The following is a 17,523-nucleotide window of genomic DNA, read 5'->3' on the forward strand; positions in this document are numbered from 1 at the left end:
GAGAGGAGAGGGAAGATGGGATTTCTCATACCTTGCAATGTCCAAGTCAACCAGGATCATTTTTGTCAGCAGGTCTTTCACAGGTCATCAAGTACAGGTCATTACAGCAAGGACTTTCCATGGGTCATCACACTTTAGTGAACCAAACAGGTTATGGTTTTTAAACAAGGTCACTTAGGAGTGGCAGTAGTGATTCCTAAGGATGAGTAGGTTTTGCAAATTCAAATATTTAACACAAATTAATATATGTTCTTAGAACAGTACTAGCTAATACTAAATGGAACTATCTTTTAAATCAAATACAATTAATATAGTCAAGATATGATTAATCATAACTCTTTTATAGCATTAACTAACATAACTAACACTAAATCCCATTTTTCTTAATTCCCTAACAATCGCTGATACCCATTAAATTACAATCAACTGAGTAATGATTAAGTCTAACAGGGGTGTCAATGTGATCTTCACTTTAAGAACTTTCCTAAGACAAAGTAATATGAAATAGTCTTAAAATTTTAAGGTTGTTTCTACAATAATCTTAAGAGATGGAAACTAGCTAACTATCAAGTAATATTAATATAGGAGCTGTAAACAAATCCCAGTACTGAGGATAGTAAAGAAATGAGCAAGTATAAAACAGAATATTGGTTACTGGGGTACTTTGAGAAAATATCTGGGAAATAAGATTCTATGCAAGAGTAAGAGGAAAAACTCTGAGCTTGGGATCAGGAAACAGGTTTTTCATCCTACCCTTCCTTTGTGATTTTGATAAGCTACTTCATATGGGAGAAAATGAAATACCATTATAGAAATATATTTCCCATTGGGAGGTGGAAAAAAGTGCTAATTAGCATTCATTAAATACTTATTATGTGTCAGGCATTGTTAAACACTTGGATGGCTATGGTTGGGTGAGAACCTTAAATAAAGCCACAGGAACAGCTGAAAGGGTAGGTGATTAGAGTAAAAAGATATAAAGGACACAACATCCAGGCAGAAACTAACACTACCTCAATGGGGTCAGCCCAGATTTTTCTTTTCTCTTTTTTTTTTTTTTTGAAATTTTTAGTAAGTTTATTATTTATTTATTATAGCTTTATATTTACAAGATTTATACACGGGTAATTTTTCAGCATTGACTCTTGCAAAACCTTCTGTTCCAATTTTCCCCCTCCTTCCCCCTATCCCCTCCCCTACATGGCAGGTAGACCAATACATGTTATATATGTTAAACACAATATATGTATATGTATCCATACAGTTATTTTGCTACACAAGAAAAATCGGACTTAGAAATAAGGTAAAAATAACCTGAGAAGGAAATAAAAAATGTAAGTGGACAAAAACAGAAGGAGTGGAAATGCTATGTTGTGGTTCACACTCATTTCCCAGAGTTCTTTTGCTGAGTGTAGCTGATTCTTTCATTATTGAACAATTGGAACTGATTTGGTTCATCTTGTTGTTGAAGAGGGCCACATCCATCAGAATTGATCATCGTATAATATTGTTGTTGAAGTGAATAATAATCTCCTGGTTTTGCTCATTTCACTCAGCATCAGGTCATATAAGTCTCTCCAGACCTTTCTGAAATCATCCTGCTGGTCATTTCTTACAGAACAGTAATATTCTATAACATTCATATACCACAATTTATTCAGCCATTCTCCAATTGATGGGCATCCATTCAATTTCCAGTTTCTAGCCACTACAAAGAGGGCTGCCACAAACATTTTGGCACATACAGGTCCCTTTCCCTTCTTTAGTATCTCTTTGGGGTATAATAAGCCCAGTAGTAGCATTGCTGGATCAAAGGGTATGCACAGTTTGATAACTTTTTGAGCATAGTTCCAAGTTGCTCTCCAGAATGGTTGGATGCATTCACAACTCCACCAACAATGCATCAGTGTCCAAGTTTTCCCACATTCCCTCCAACATTTAGCATTATCTTTTCCCGTCATCCTAGCCAATCTGAGAGGTCTATAGTGGTATCTCAGAGTTGTCTTAATTTGCATCTCTTTGATTAATAATAATTTGGAGCATCTTTTCATATGGCTAGAAATAGTTTCTGAAAATTGTCTATTCATATCCTTCGACCATTTATCAATTGGAGAATGGCTTGATTTCTTATGAATTAGAGTCAATTCTCTATCTATTTTGGATATGAGGCCTTTATCAGAATCTTTGAATGTTTTTCCCAGTTTATTGCTTTCCTTCTAATCTTGTCTGCTTTAGTTTTGTTTGCATAAAACCTTTTTAATTTGATATAATCAAAATTTCCTATTTTGTGATCAATAATGATCTCTACTTCTTTGGTCACAAATTCCTTCCTCCTCCACAAGTCTGAGAGGTAAACTATCCTATGTTCTTCTAACTTATTTATAATCTCATTCTTTATGCCTAGATCATGAACCCATTTTGACCTTATCTTGGTGTATGGTGTTAAATGTGGATCAATGCCTAGTTTCTGCCATACTAATTTCCAATTTTTCCAGCAGTTTTTGTCAAACAGTGAATTCTTATCCCAAAAGTTGGGGTCTTTGGGTTTGTCAAACACTAGATTATTGTAGTTATTGGCTATTTTGTCCTATGAACCAAACGTATTTCACTTATCAACTATTCTATTTCCTAGCCAATGCTAAATGGTTTTGGTGACTGCTGCTTAATAATATAGTTTTAGATCTGGTACAGCTAGGCTACCGTCATTTGATTTTTTTTTTCCATTAGTTCCCTTGAAAGTCTTGACCTTTTGTTCTTCCAGATGAATTTTATTGTTATTTTTTTCTAGGTCATTAAAATAGTTTTTTTTCGGAATCTGGTATAGCACTAAATAAATAGATTAGTTTAGGTAGTATTGTCATCTTTATTATACTGGCTCAACTTACCCAAGAGTACTTAATATTTTTCCAATTGGTTAGATCTGACTTTATTTGTATGGAAAGTGTTTTGTAGTTTTGCTCATATAGTTCCTGACTTTCCCTTGGCAGATAGATTCCCAAATATTTTATACTATCAACAGTTATTTTAAATGGAATGTTTTTGTATTTCTTACTGCTGGCCTTTGTTGGTAATATATAAAAATGCTGATGATTTGTATGGATTTATTTTGTATCCTGCTACTTTGCTAAAGTTGTGGATTATTTCTAATAGCTTTTTAGTAGATTCTCTGGAGTTCTCTAAGTATACCATCATATCATCTGCAAAGAGTGATAATTTGGTTTCCTCCTTAACCTGCTCTAATTCTTTTAATCTCTTTCTCAACTCTTATTGCCAAAACTAGCATTTCTAATACAATATTGAATAGTAATGGTGATTACAAGGGCAACCTTGTTTCATTCCTGATCTTATTGGGAAAGGTTCCAGTTTATCCCCATTACATATGATGCTTACTGACAGTTTTAAATAAATGCTACTGAAAATTTTAAAGAGAAATTCATTTATTCCTATACTCTCTAGTGTTTTTAGTAGGAATGGATGTTGGATTTTATCAAATGCTTTTTCTGCATCTGCTGAGATGATCATATGGTTTTTGTTAATTTGGGTATTGATATAGTCAATTATGCTAACAGTTTTCCTAATATTGAACCAGCCCTGCGTTCCTGGTATAAATCCTACTTGGTCATGGTGTACTATTGTGGGGATGATTTTCTGTAATCTTTTTGTTAATATTTTATTTAAGATTTTTGCATCAATATTCATTAGGGAGATTGGTCTATAATTTTCTTTCTCTGTTTTCAACCTACCTGGTTTAGGTATCAGTACCATGTCTGTGTCATAAAAGGAATTTGGTAAGAGTACTTCATTCCATATTTTTTCACATAGTTTATATTGCATTGGAGTTAATTGTTCTTTAAATGTTTGGTAGACTTCTGAATCCAGTTCTCACTGAGCAACAAGAGAACTGTTCGGTTCTGCACACATATATTGTATCTAAGATATACTATAACCTTTTTAACATGTATAGAACTGCTTGCCATCTGGGGGAGGAGGTGGAGGGAGGGAGGGAGGGGAAAAATCGGAACAGAAGTGAGTGCAAGGGATAATGTTATAAAAAATTACCCTGGCATGAGTTCTGGCAATAAAAAGTTATTAAAAATAAAAAATAAAAATAAAAAATAAATGTTTGGTAGAATTCACATGTAAATCCATCTGGTCCTGGGGATTTTTTCTTGGGGAGTTAATTAATAGCGTGTTCTATTTCTTTTTCTAAAATGGGACGATTTAAGCAATTTGCTTCCTCCTCTGTTAATCTGCAGCTCAGCTTTTTCAATAAACATTCCTCTCTGTAAATTTCTAGCCTTGAAACTAGTATTTCAGAGTTGTTCTAGTTACATCTGAGGTGCAGATTAATTCAATCCAACAAAAATTTATAGGGTTTTGATATTATGGGCTTCATTTTTCTAGAGGAAAGAAATCACTGTGTTGTACTCTTGTTCCTGAAGTGTCTTTGTTAGATGGTAAGACTACATCATCTGTGGAGAGATGAAGATCATGGTCTCCTTTTGTGGTATCAGGTTGACTTAGTAGGACATAATTTTCCTTACTCTGTAGAGTTTTCATATTCAGTTTCCCATTTCTCCTTAGGAATATACCTGAAAAAGAGTCAGGTTTCTTGTCAGATAAATGAAGGGAGAAGAAGTAAGATACAAAGGAAAAAGAGGGGGGAAAAAAGGCTGTTAGTAGATTCTGAAGTATGTGAAGAAGCTTCTTGGATGTGGACTGCCATTAAAATAATGTTCCTCTTGTTATCTCTGTCTTTTGGAAGACTTGATTATCCCACTACCTTTACTCCCAGTTTAAAACAGTCCCTTTTTTTGCACAGGGAAACAACTTGAATGACTTTCTTTTTTAAAAAATTAAAACTTGTTTGCCCAAGGATTTATGAAGGTTCTACTCATGTTTAAAGATTTTTATAGTTAAAAGTTTTGGGTTAAATTACTAACTCTGTGCCTACTTTCCATTTATTTTCAAAAGCCCCCCAAAAAATTATAGTATTTTTTTTTTTGTGAAAGCAAGGTTATTTTCCTTTACAAGTTCTGAGGCTTGCATTTTAAATGTACATTCATTTAATTATTCTGATGTTTGAGTTGGTGGTCTACATACCTACTTTTTACCAAATTGCTTTTCAGTTCTCTCAGTGAGTTTTTTTTTCAAATATTGAGTTATTGTTCCAAAATGTTGGATTTGTTAAAACACTAGAGTACTATGGTCGTTTACTAATGTGTATTGTATACACAGTGTATTTTTACTGATTCACCCATCTATTTCTTAGCCAGTACCAGATTGTTTAGATGATTCTGCTTTGTAATAACAATTGAAATCTAGTACTAGTAAGCCACCTTTCTTCAACTTTTTTTTTCAGTTCCCTTGATGTTCTTGATCTTTTGTTCTTCCAGATGAATTTTATTATTTTTTCCATTTCTGTAACTTTGTTGTTAGAGTAATTGGTATGGTACTGAATAAGTAGATTCATTTAGGTAGAAGTGTTATTCTGATTATTTTGGTCCAGCCTACCTGGGAGCAATCAATGTTTTTCCAATTGTTTAGATCTGACTTTATTTGTGTGAAGTGTTTTGTAATTATATTCATATAGTTCTTAGGTTTGTCTGGGCAAGTATCACCCCAAGTAGTTTATATTGTTTGTAATAAATTGTAAGTGGAATTTCTGATGACTGTCTATAGTTACATGGCTAAAAAGTCTAAGTGAAGTGATTCAAACTCTCAGTCATCTTTCTTGCTCAGCCCCTGCTATATTCATTTTCTCTCGTACCTGTTGCTAATTACTTGAACGATTTTATTAGACCCTGTGCTCTGTTTTGAAGTTCCTTTTTTTCCTATTTTGCTATTGCTGTTGCTCAAGGGATGGGTGGCTGATAAGAAGAGGGAAATTCTAAACTAATTGCTTCCTCAAAGGATTTACTGAAAGCATCATGTCTCAAGAGCTTCATCAAGGGAATCCAAAGACCTTTCTAGCTTCTGGTGCCTCTGAGGAAGCAGTTCATGGGGTATGTCTTAGTTATACAATCCCTCAGAGATTTCTTGACTGATAAATAATAATATTAGGGCTCTTCTAGTGAAAGCATAACCTTCCCTGCTTTCAGTAGCTGGGAATAAATGAATGTTAGGGTACAAATGATAGTATTATATCACTAGGTGGGGAAAACAACCTTCCACCAAGATCTGCCACAATCACAGATGAACAGTGTAAGTACCTGGACTGATCATAATTAGGAATTATAAGGGCAAGCATTTATATAATATTTTAGCATTGGAGCCTTTTAATTTACACATTTGCTCCTTAATGTTGTCTTCATTTTATAGCTGAGGAAAGAAAGGTTCAGAGACATTTCATGATTGTCTCAGATTGATAAAGCTTAGTAAACATCTGAGACAAGATTCAAAATTAAATTTCTAAAACCAACATAAAACATTGTATCATGCTTCCTGGAGAGGACATTAAGTCCTACAATTGCCTAAGTCCATAAAAGTTTAGTGACTTGTTTATGGTCCCACATGTCAGGAATATTTGAATTGGTGTCTTCCTAATTCCAAGCTCAACATAATACTATACTATGCTGCATCTATATGAGTAATGATAACTGGACTTTCGTGTTTTATGTCTATTTGGAAGGAACACAAAGATAGGAGAAAATTTGCATAGATCCATCAGGAAGATTTCTTGAAGAAAGCTTTTGAGCCAAATTTTAATGTATTTCTAGACTTTCAAGAGGTTGTGATTTCTTAGTGTCCCAAGGGTAGTAAGACTACAAAATATGGGAATACAATGAACTATACTTTTCTGTAATACATCTCTGCTTAACATTATTTGAAGTAATACTGGCAACACAAAGAACACATTTGTATAGTACTTCAAGAATGTGTATGTTTTTATAGTATGTAGCAGGTGTTTGGACTTCTTATGTTGAGCTATGTAACAAATATTTTGAGTTGGAGTTGGATCCCATTTTACCAGGAAATCAATGCTGGGACAGACAGAAGAAATAAGCCTGATCAATAGTTTAATTGATTTAATTCTTTCAGAAAATCTGAGAGAAATTAGTAGGTACAACTGATAAAAAGTAAAATCTCTCAATTTTTCTTGAGATTGAACACCCAGGAGTGTATTTGCATTCAGTGGATGGATGTTGGCCTTAGAGTTGAGGGTTATCAATAGGAAGCATTTGGTCTTAATCAGAGTATACATTTTAACTGTCATTACCAATTCAGAGAAGGTTTTGATTACATATCTTGTAGGAGGAGGGTGGATCTAACTTCCAAGCTCACACAGTTAGATATGATTAATGTGGCAGAATGGGAAGAGTACTAGCTTTGATTTCATGACAAACTTTTATTCCAATCTCTACTCTTTATACTTGCCATTTGTAAAATCTTGAACAGTAAGACCCTTCACTTCCTTGAGTCTCAATTTTTCAAATTGAGTATAAATTTGGATATTTGTACTACTTATCTCATGGAGTTATTACAGGTCTTGGGGAGTTGTAGAAAATATGCTTTTAGTGTTAATTTTATTTTCTCTAAGACTTTGTCATCATTTGACTATTGATTAAACAGAAATGCCTTAGTGCATAGTCGAACTAGACCAAAGGAAGAAAAAGCCTGTATAATAGACATTTACAAAATTTTAAGGCAATGGGATATGATGAAATAATTTATGCCAGTCTAATTTTCAATCAGGTTGATCTGAAAGCAGGCATGTTGATAAGATGAGTACAGTAGAATCCTAAGGATCAATTATTTCCTATTGTAGTTAAGTTGGTTGGGTAAGAGTAAAAATGACTGTCAGTAGAGGTCCAATTGAGTATATGAGGAAATCACTGAAATTACAGCATCTGGTCCCCATACTTGTATGCTTACTGTATTTGATTAATTTAATTTAACAATCAGACTTGGGGAAATATCAACCTGGGTTAAATAAATTTATAAGTAACAATGACAATGTTTTATTAACAAATATAATAACGACCTCATATTCTTGTGCCCCAGTGGTAGTAAGATTTGTTACTATTTAGTCATTTTCAGTCACGTCCAACTCTTTTTGATCTCATTTAGGATTTTCTTGGAAAAGATAATGGAGTAATCAGCCATTTCCTTCTCCAGCTCATTTTACAGATGAGAAAACTGAGGCAAACAGGCTTAAGAGACTTGCCCAGAGTCATGCAGCTAGTGGTTATCTGAGGCAGATTTAAACTCAGGAAGTTGAGTCTTTTTGACTCCAGGCTTGATGCTCCATCCATTGTGTCAACTGGCTGACCAGTGCGGAGGTTACTGTGGTTTTATCAAAATGGTTCTAAAGGAGGATAAGATCTGGCAGGTCCCTTCAAACTGGAAAGATTTCAGATGCCACTGTGTTATACATAAAGTTAACTACTTGCCCTCTAGGGGAGTGGGTGGGGGAAAAAGGGGGGAAATCTGAAACACAAGGTCATTGTTGAAAAATTATCTGTGCACATAGTTTGAAAATAAAAAGCTTAAAAAAAAAAGAAAACAAGCAAAAACTAAAAATAAAAAAAAAAATGAAGTAATTTCTAGGAATGGTAAAAATAAATAAATAAAGAGTTAGCCTTGTTAAGTTTATGTAAATTTTTATCTCAATTGGCTCAGGATGTTGACATTTTTTTGCCACAGCAAACTTAGAAACCATCTGTTATGGAATACTAATTTTTGTCAGCAGAGGTAGAATACATATAACGAAGTCATGTGTCCTTCCAAGTTTTGGAGAGTATTCATGATGTCACAATCAGCTTTTAACAATTTCTTTTGATATCAAGGTAATTGTTAAAACTTATCAAAGCTTGATCAAATACAATGAAAAGGAAAAATTGAAGGGATATTTCCTTGTTTATTTCTTTCCTTATACCATGGGCTTCAAATTTAATTAATGTTGCTATGTAGGGCATGGCTGCTGTTCATTCAGCATTCCCACTGCCCATTGTGCATGAATGCCAAACTTTAGCTTTATTTCATCTGTTAGAACAGTTAAGCTGTATTTGACACACTTCAACTGTCTTCAATCATTAGATCATCTGTTGGGGATAGGGGAGGGAAAGGATAGGCCTATAACTACAACTATAAATAATGAGGGGTAGCTGGAACTTTAATCCATGGCGATGACAAAGAGGAAGCATTTCCAGTGTGTGATGTTAGGAGTTTATTTTTTTTAGTTCAGTGACTGCCAGGCTCAGACCTCAGCTTAAAATATAGTGCTAATCTGTGCTACCCACATTACATTCCATGATGCCTTTTCCTTTTTTTTTTTTTAAATTTTATTTTATTTAATAGCCTTTTATTTACAGGTTATATGTATGGGTAAGTTTACAGCATTGACAATTGCCAAACCTCTTGTTCCAATTTTTCACTTCTTACCCCCCATCCCCTCCCCCAGATGGCAGGATGACCAGTAGATATTAAATATATTAAAATATAAATTAGATACACAATAAGTATACATGACCAAACCGTTATTTTGCTTTACAAAAAGAATCAGACTCTGAAATATTGTACAATTAGCTTGTGAAGGAAATAAAAAATGCAGGTGGGCATAAATATGGGGATTGGGAATTCAATGTAATGGTTTTTAGTATTCTCCCAGAGTTCTTTCTCTGGGCGTAGCTGGTTCAGTTCATTACTGCCACATTGGAAATGATTTGGTTGATCTCATTGCTGAGGATGGCCAGGTCCATCAGAACTGGTCATCATATAGTATTGTTGTTGAAGTATATAATGATCTCCTGGTCCTGCTCATTTCACTCAGCATCAGTTCGTGTAAGTCTCTCCAGGCCTTTCTGAAATCATCCTGTTGGTCATTTCTTACAGAACAATAATATTCCATAATACATGATGTCTTTTCCATAGGGCTTCTCTTCTGGGACCCAAGATTCCCCACAAACATCAATTGGGGCACAAGTCATATTTTTCAATGGATCATTTCTAGATACCCTTGCAGGATTTAGTTGTCTTTAAGACCAGTAATATTGTACACTCTCCTGTTGCTGAATTTGCCTTAGATCTCTGGATTGTTACCTTTTACACTGAAAGAAGTGTGGATGAAAAATGATGGTTGTATTTTCAGCAATCAAGCAAACAGTAGATAGGAAGATATTGTAGCTAAATGAAAGAGTAAAGAAGATATGGGCGACAATCTCCTGGAGAAGAAAAGGTGGAATGGGATTACTTATATAAATAGAGGAGTTTGAATAGGCAAGTAAAATAGCCACCTGTGCTTGAATCCTACCTTGGTAACTTTCTACCTATGATACTCTCAGGTAAGTCACTTAATTTCTTTCTCAGTTTCCTCATGTATCAAAATTGGTTCTACTTCATAGGATTGTTATGAGGATTAAATGAAATAATATGGTAAAGTACTTTTCAAACCTTGAGGCAATATATAATTGATGTTAATGGTAATTGTTTATGATGATACAATTTTCATCACAGTCACCTACTACCCTAAATTATCCTTTATCTCAATGTCATAAGCAAGGGTGAGGGTGAATGGTCCATGCTTCTGACCCAATGAGGCATTTCTGGTCATGTTTTTAAAAAGAGAATTAGTAAAAGAACTGACTCTTGGCAGAGTTCTTCAACAAATGATTTCAATACAATATGACAATGAAAAATCCCATCTTGCAGAGTTGGTTGAATTTACTTTAACCTGAACTTTACCAATTTATAGCAGAAGGAACATTGAACTTGAAGTCAGAAGAGATAGGGTCACTTCCATCTTCTACTACTTACCAGTTGATTAGTCTTGGGTAAATCTTTTAACTTTCTTGAATTTCACTGTGTTTCTCCCAGGATTAATGACAACAATAATAATAGTGATGATGCTGTCAGTCTTATTTACATGTCCTTGAAATTAATCTTTGATATTGATTCTTATATGTTATATTTTCTATTAAGGTAAGGCTTGGTTGCGACAAAGTCATAAAAATCTACAAGTTCATTGAATGTCCTTTATTTTTCACTCAATGTCATGAATAATTTTACTGGATTTGATATTTTTGGCCACATGCTTAGTTCTTTTGATTGCTGGCATATATGATTCCAGAACCTGTAGTCTTTTATTATGGCTGCTGATAAATCTTGTATGATTCTAATAGAATTTTTTTTCTTGTTCCTTGTAAAATTTTCTTTTTGATCTGGAGGTTTTGAAGTTTGACAATAATATTCCTAGATGTTTTCCTGTTTTTTTATATTTTTACTTTCCCTTCATGTTTTATCACTCCAGGACAATTTTGGGGGATTATTTCTTACATTATTATGTCTAGATTTTGTTTTTGGTTACAGCTTTCAGATAGTCTGATTATTTTTATATTTTTCTCTTTTTGATCTGACCAGATCTGTTTTTTTTAATGTTTCACATTCTGTTATATATTTTTTCATTCTTTATATTCCATTTTGCTATTTCTTGTTCTCTTATAACTTCACTGGGTTCACTTGTCCAATTCTAATTTTTAAACAATTATTTTCTTCTTTAACACTCTGGATCTCCTTTTCAAGTTGATTAACTTTCTTCCCATAATATTCTTATTTTCTTGGATGGATTTTATTTTTTCCTCAATCTCTCTCATTTGATTTTTAAATTTTTTTTTTGAGTTCTTCTATGCATTTTCTCTGGGGAGGTAACCATTTAATGTTAGTCTTTGGGGTAGAAGAAGCTTTTTCTTTACTTCAGTAAAGAAGTCCTGGTCTTCCCTATTCCCATAGTAATTTCCTATAGTTGGGTTCTTTGTTCTTTGCTGATTCATTTTTTTTTAAATGAGAAATATTAGTATAAGCAAATCTAAACCTGGGGTTGAGAGATATGACCTCTAGCTTCACTTCGAGTCTCCCCTCTGACTTGGAACTCCAAATCAAAAGCTCCATAATCCTGTAAGTGCTCAAAGTCTGCAGCATCTCTGCCCCACTGCTTCTGCACTCACCAAGTGCTAATTTCTACTCATCCAGGGCCTCATTCCTGCAGCACAGCTGGGCCTGGCATTCCCAATCAGCAGAGATTTCCTCAGTCTTTCTGGACTCAGACTTTTTCAGTGACTCTCCACATTTTGCTGGGGGTATAAATTACTGTGGTTCTGGCTGAAACTCTAGCCAAACCCAGATAGTTTTCCACTTGCTATTTCTGTGGAGCTACCCAGAGGTGTTTGCACTTCACACTGGTAACCCTTAGCCTGGAGTCTTTGTTATTCCAGGAGGACTCCTGTTCTGCCCCACTTGTTTTGTTTTTCACCAGTTTATATTTTCCCTGAGGCTCATTTTTGTTGTTGTTATTGTTTGTAGGAGAAATCGGGAGAGCATGAAATTACTGACCTACTCAGCTACCTTTCCAGAATCTTCCCCCTAGGACCTTTATTTTTGAAAGAATATTTTAACATCTGAGTGAAGGATGCTTTGAAGTGGAGACTTATAAGCCAGAGAGACCATACAAGATTGTATCAATAGGGCTAATGTTGTTACTGCGTGGGTATGGAGAAAGAATAAAAAACTCAAAAAACCAGGTATAAGGGAAGAGTTAACAATGGGTTGTATATATAGGGTGATAGAGAAATCAAGGTTGTTGGCCTCGTGATTAGGAAGATGATGGTGACCTTAATACTATTTATTAGAGTAGTCCACAAAGGAGGAAACTTTAGAGTAAATATAATATATTTTGACTCATTGAGTTTGAGATGCCTAAGGAATATTCAGTTTGAGAGTTCTAAGACATTTGGAGATGCATAACTGGATGATGATGTTGGTGATGATGATGTAGAAGAAAATGATGATTATGATGATGAATAATTGACTTGCCTAGGATTAGACAATTTGTAAAGAGATATTTGGAGATGCATAACAGGATGATGATGTGGTTAATGATAATGTTGAAGAAGAAAATGATGATTATGATGATGAATAATTGACTTGCCTAGCATTAGATGACTTGTAAATGTCTAAGGTAATTTTCAAACACAGAGCTTTTTCACTTCAAGTCCAGGACACTATCCATTATGCACACTGTCTCTCATATGAGGTAGCAAATATTAGAGCATTTTGTAACTTATAGAACTATAAATACCAGCTCTATGCCAGAAAGCAGCCCAAAGTCTTCTATTCTAAAACCAATAGATTTTTTCCCCTTTTACAGGTATATTTGTATTATGTGCATTGAACCTTACCTTCAATCTCTGACACTAGAACCCACTCTTTGGCATCTTGTGTACTCCCTACCAGGGATTGGTTGATTTTTCTTTCACACAGATGAAGAATTATACAATGGTGACTGAGTTTATTCTCTTGGGAATCCCTCACACTGAGGGAATGGAGATTCAACTTTTTATTGTGTTTTTATCTTTCTATTTCTGCACCCTGCTGGGGAACCTGATGATTTTATTGGCCATTATCTCTTCATCTCGCCTTCATACACCTATGTATTTCTTTCTGTGTAAGTTATCTATTTTGGACATTTTTTTCCCTTCAGTGAGTTCACCCAAAATGTTATCCTATCTGTCTGGAAAAAGTCATGCAATCTCATATGGAGGTTGTATATGTCAACTCTTTTTCTATCATTTTGTTGGCTGCACTGAGTGTTTTCTGTGTACTGTGATAGCCTATGATCGCTTTGTTGCCATCTGTTTCCCTCTGCGGTATACAGTCATCATGAGCCCTAAGGTGTGTGTCATATTAGCCCTCGGGTCTTCATTTTTTGGCTGCATTCAGGCCACTTTCCTCACTGTCCTTACCTTCCAATTGCCCTACTGTGGACCCAATAAGGTGGACTATTACTTCTGTGATATCCCAGTGATGCTGAAATTAGCTTGTGCAGATACCTCAGCCCTGGAGTTGGTCAGTTTCATCAGTGTGGGACTTATATCACTTAGCTGCTTCCTCCTTATTTTTACTTCATATAGCCGCATTGTTTACTCCATCTTGAAGATCTGCACAGCAGAGGGACGGTATAGAGCCTTCTCCACTTGCAGTGCTCACCTTACAGCCATTCTTCTTTTGTACATACCTGTGGTCCTCATTTACTTACAACCGACCCCCAATCCTTGGCTGAATGCCACTCTTCAGATCCTGAATAATCTGGTCACTCCTATGCTGAACCCCTTGATCTTCAGCTTGAGGAATAAGGAAGTAAAAGCATCCCTAAAGAAGTTGCTGCAGCAGTTTGGATTCCTTTCTGAGAAGTGAGAGACAGAGAAACATAGAGATGGTGTGTTTGCATTTTTTACTCAACAGATTTTCCTACATCTTTTATTTCTCCCCTTTAATTTTTTTCAATCCTTTTGATCCCCTTTCTTTACAATATTGTTATTACTATTTATATTGTTCTGGTTCTGCTTATTTCACTTTTTGTCAGTTTTTATAAGTCTTTTCACATTCTCTGAAATTATTTCCTTCATCTTTTCTTGCACCACAAGAGTATTCCATCATATTTTTATAACATAAATTTTTCAGCCATTCCCCAATTTATGGGCATTCCATCAGATTCTAAATCTTTGACACCATAAAAAAAGAGATGCTATAAATATATTTGTATATATGGTCCTTACCCATTTTCTTTGATCTCCTTGGGCTATAGTGTTAGCTGCAGTGTTACGGGTCAAAGAGTATGTGAGGTTTTATAAGCCCTTAGGCATAGTTTCAGATTGCTCACTCAAATAGTTGGACTAGGTCACAGTTCCACCAACAGTGCTTTAGTGAACCTATATTCCTACCACATCCCCTCTAGCCTTGTCGTTTTCCATTTTTATTATCTTAGTCAATCTGAGAGATGTCAGGTAGTACCCTCTGAGTTGTTTTAATTTTCGTTTCTTTAATCAATAGTGAACATTTTGAAATGATAACTTTGATTTTTTTCTCTAAAACTTCCCTTTCATATAATTTGACCATTTATCAATTGGAAATTGGCTCTTAATATTTATAAATTTGACCCAATTCTTCTTCTATTTGAGAAATGAGACCTATATCAGAGAAATTTGCTGTCAATTTTTCCTTCCTCTGTTTCTTCCTCTGTTTTCTTCTAAGTCTGACTACACTGGTTTTATTTGTGAAAAATCTTTTAATTTTATGTAATTAAAGTTACCCATTTTATCTCCTCTGCACTTTTTCATCTTTTATTTGGACATAAACTCTGTGGGATGTTGGCTTATGCCTAATTTATCCCACACTTTCCAGTTTTCCCAATAGTTTTTGTGAAATAGAGTACTTGTTCCAATAACTGGGACTTGGGGGTTTATCAAACATGTTATTGTGCTTATATGTTTCTCTATATTTTGTACCAAATTGTTTTAATTATCATCACTCTGTAATATAGTTTGAGATGGTGCTGCTAGACCCCTTCCTTCAATTTTTTTTGACTGATTCCTTTAATAGTTTTGATCTTTTGTTGCTCCAGATGAATTGTGCTTTTGCTATTATTTTTTCTAGCTCTGTAAAATAATTCTTTGTTAATATGATTAGCATAGCATTAAATAAATAAAGTAGTTTAGGTAGTATTGTCATTTTTATTATATTAGCTTGAACTATACATGAGTAATTGATAAATCTCCAATTATTTAGATCTGTCTTTATTTGTGTGAACATTGTTTATAATTGTACTCATGTTCCTGTGTCTGTTTTAGGAGTATTTTATATTTTCTGCAGTCATTTAAACACAGTTTCTCTTTCTATCTCTTCCTTGTGTTTTTTTTTTTTTTTGATAATACATAAAAACATTGATGAATTATTTCTTTGCTCATATAGCGTTTTAAATAGGAATGAGTGTTATATTTTGTTAAAAGCTTTTTATGCACACTTTGGTATAATCCTGTACTTTTTTTTTGTTTTTGTTATATTATAAATTATATTGATACTTTTCCTCATGTTGGCAAGTTCTATAATCCTGACATATGTCTGAAAGGGTGAGGCTATATAGTGTATAATCTTTGTGAAATATTGCTATAAGCTCCTTGTTAATATTTTGTTTAATTCATTTCCATTAATATCTATCAGGAAAATTAGTTTATGACTTTCTTTCTCTCTCTCTCTTTTAGTTTCCCTGATTTAGATACTAAAACCATAGAATGAATTTGGTTGGATTTCTGTACCTTTTTAAAAGAGTATTCTTTATACTCTCACAATTAATTTTTTAAAAAAATTATTCTTAAAATTTACCCGTAAATCCACCTGACCCTGTTGTTTTATTTTTTCCCTTAAGCAGTTCATTTATAGATTGTATTTTTTTTTCCTGAGATGGGATTATTTAAATTTTTTTTTCATTTCTGTTAATCTAGTAATTTATATTTTTGCAAATATTAATCTTTTCAATTAAATTGTCAATATTATTAAGGAAAATTGCTCCTGATAATTCCTTTAATTTCAGGTACAATATTTATGCATTCATCCATTTCAATTTTTGTATGGATAATTTGCTTTTCTTTTTTAAATAAAAAAAATCCAATGGCTTACTCTATTTTTAAAAATAAAGTAACTTCTAATTTTATTTATTATTTTAATTTTTAACTTTCAATTTTATTAATCTCATAATTTTTACAATTTTTATTTTTGCCTTTAATTGTATATTTTAAAATGTGTTGTTTTTCCAGTCTTTTTAAGTAGCATCCCCAATTCTGTATTTTAATTTTACTAGTTTATTAACATAAGCATTCAGAAGTAAAAATTTTCCTTATGTACTGTGGTAGTGGCAAAGCAAGTAAAGTTCCAGGTTTAAAATCAGAAGATTCATATTCCTAAATTCAAATCTGGCTTTAGACACTAACTAGCTATGTAACTCTGTGCAAGTCCCTTAACTTGCTTTGTCTTAATTTTTCATCTAGAAAGATGACAAAGGAAATGGCCAACTATACTCCTATCTTTGCCAAGAAAACTCTAAACAAAGTTACAAAGGGCTGGACGTGAATGAAATGACTCAATACTCACAACAACAATGAAACAAAGTTTGGCATGTTATCTCATGGCTTTCTTTATCTTAATGAATAATTAATTATCTATAATTTGTTCTTTGACCCACTAATTTTTTAAGATTAGATTATTTAGTTCCAAATTAATTTTGAAGTTATGTTTCCAAGGCTCTTTATCAAGGGTATTTTTATTGCATTATGATTTGAAAAGAATATATTTAATATTTCTGCTGTTTTACATTTGTTTATGAGATTTTTTTATACAAGATTAATTTAGGGGAAGATGCCATGTACAACCAAGAAAAAATTATATTCCCATTTCTATTCAGTATTCTCCAGAGTCTATCATATCTAACTTTTCTATAATTCTAATGATCTCCTTAATTTCTTTCTTGTTTATTTTGTTAAACTTATCTGTGTTTGAGAAAAGTAAATTGAGGTCCTCTAGTAGTGCAATTTTATTTCTTTCTTTTATTCTCCATCTCTAAGAATTTGGATTCTATGATATTTGACACATTTTTGTTCAGTATGATTTTTAGTTCATTGTCTGTGTCTTTTAACAAATATGGCATTTTCTTGATTAGTTCTTTAAATCAATCTCTTTTTTTTTTTTTGCTTTTATTTT

At 33.5% G+C, this 17,523-nt stretch overlaps 1 protein-coding gene across 1 annotated transcript; it reads left to right on the forward strand.

Annotated features, from left to right (window-relative positions):
- The first annotated feature begins 12,996 nt into the window (after positions 1–12,996).
- LOC100916382 (olfactory receptor 149-like) lies at positions 12,997–14,246 on the forward strand. The gene has a single exon (XM_003766991.2). It carries the CDS (start codon positions 13,255–13,257, stop codon positions 14,185–14,187), a length of 933 nt encoding a protein of 310 aa, XP_003767039.2. The 5' UTR covers positions 12,997–13,254; the 3' UTR covers positions 14,188–14,246.
- Positions 14,247–17,523: the final 3,277 nt, after the last annotated feature.

This window comes from Sarcophilus harrisii, chromosome 3 (genome assembly GCF_902635505.1).
Source record: "Sarcophilus harrisii chromosome 3, mSarHar1.11, whole genome shotgun sequence".
In the NCBI taxonomy this organism is placed as follows: domain Eukaryota; kingdom Metazoa; phylum Chordata; class Mammalia; order Dasyuromorphia; family Dasyuridae; genus Sarcophilus; species Sarcophilus harrisii.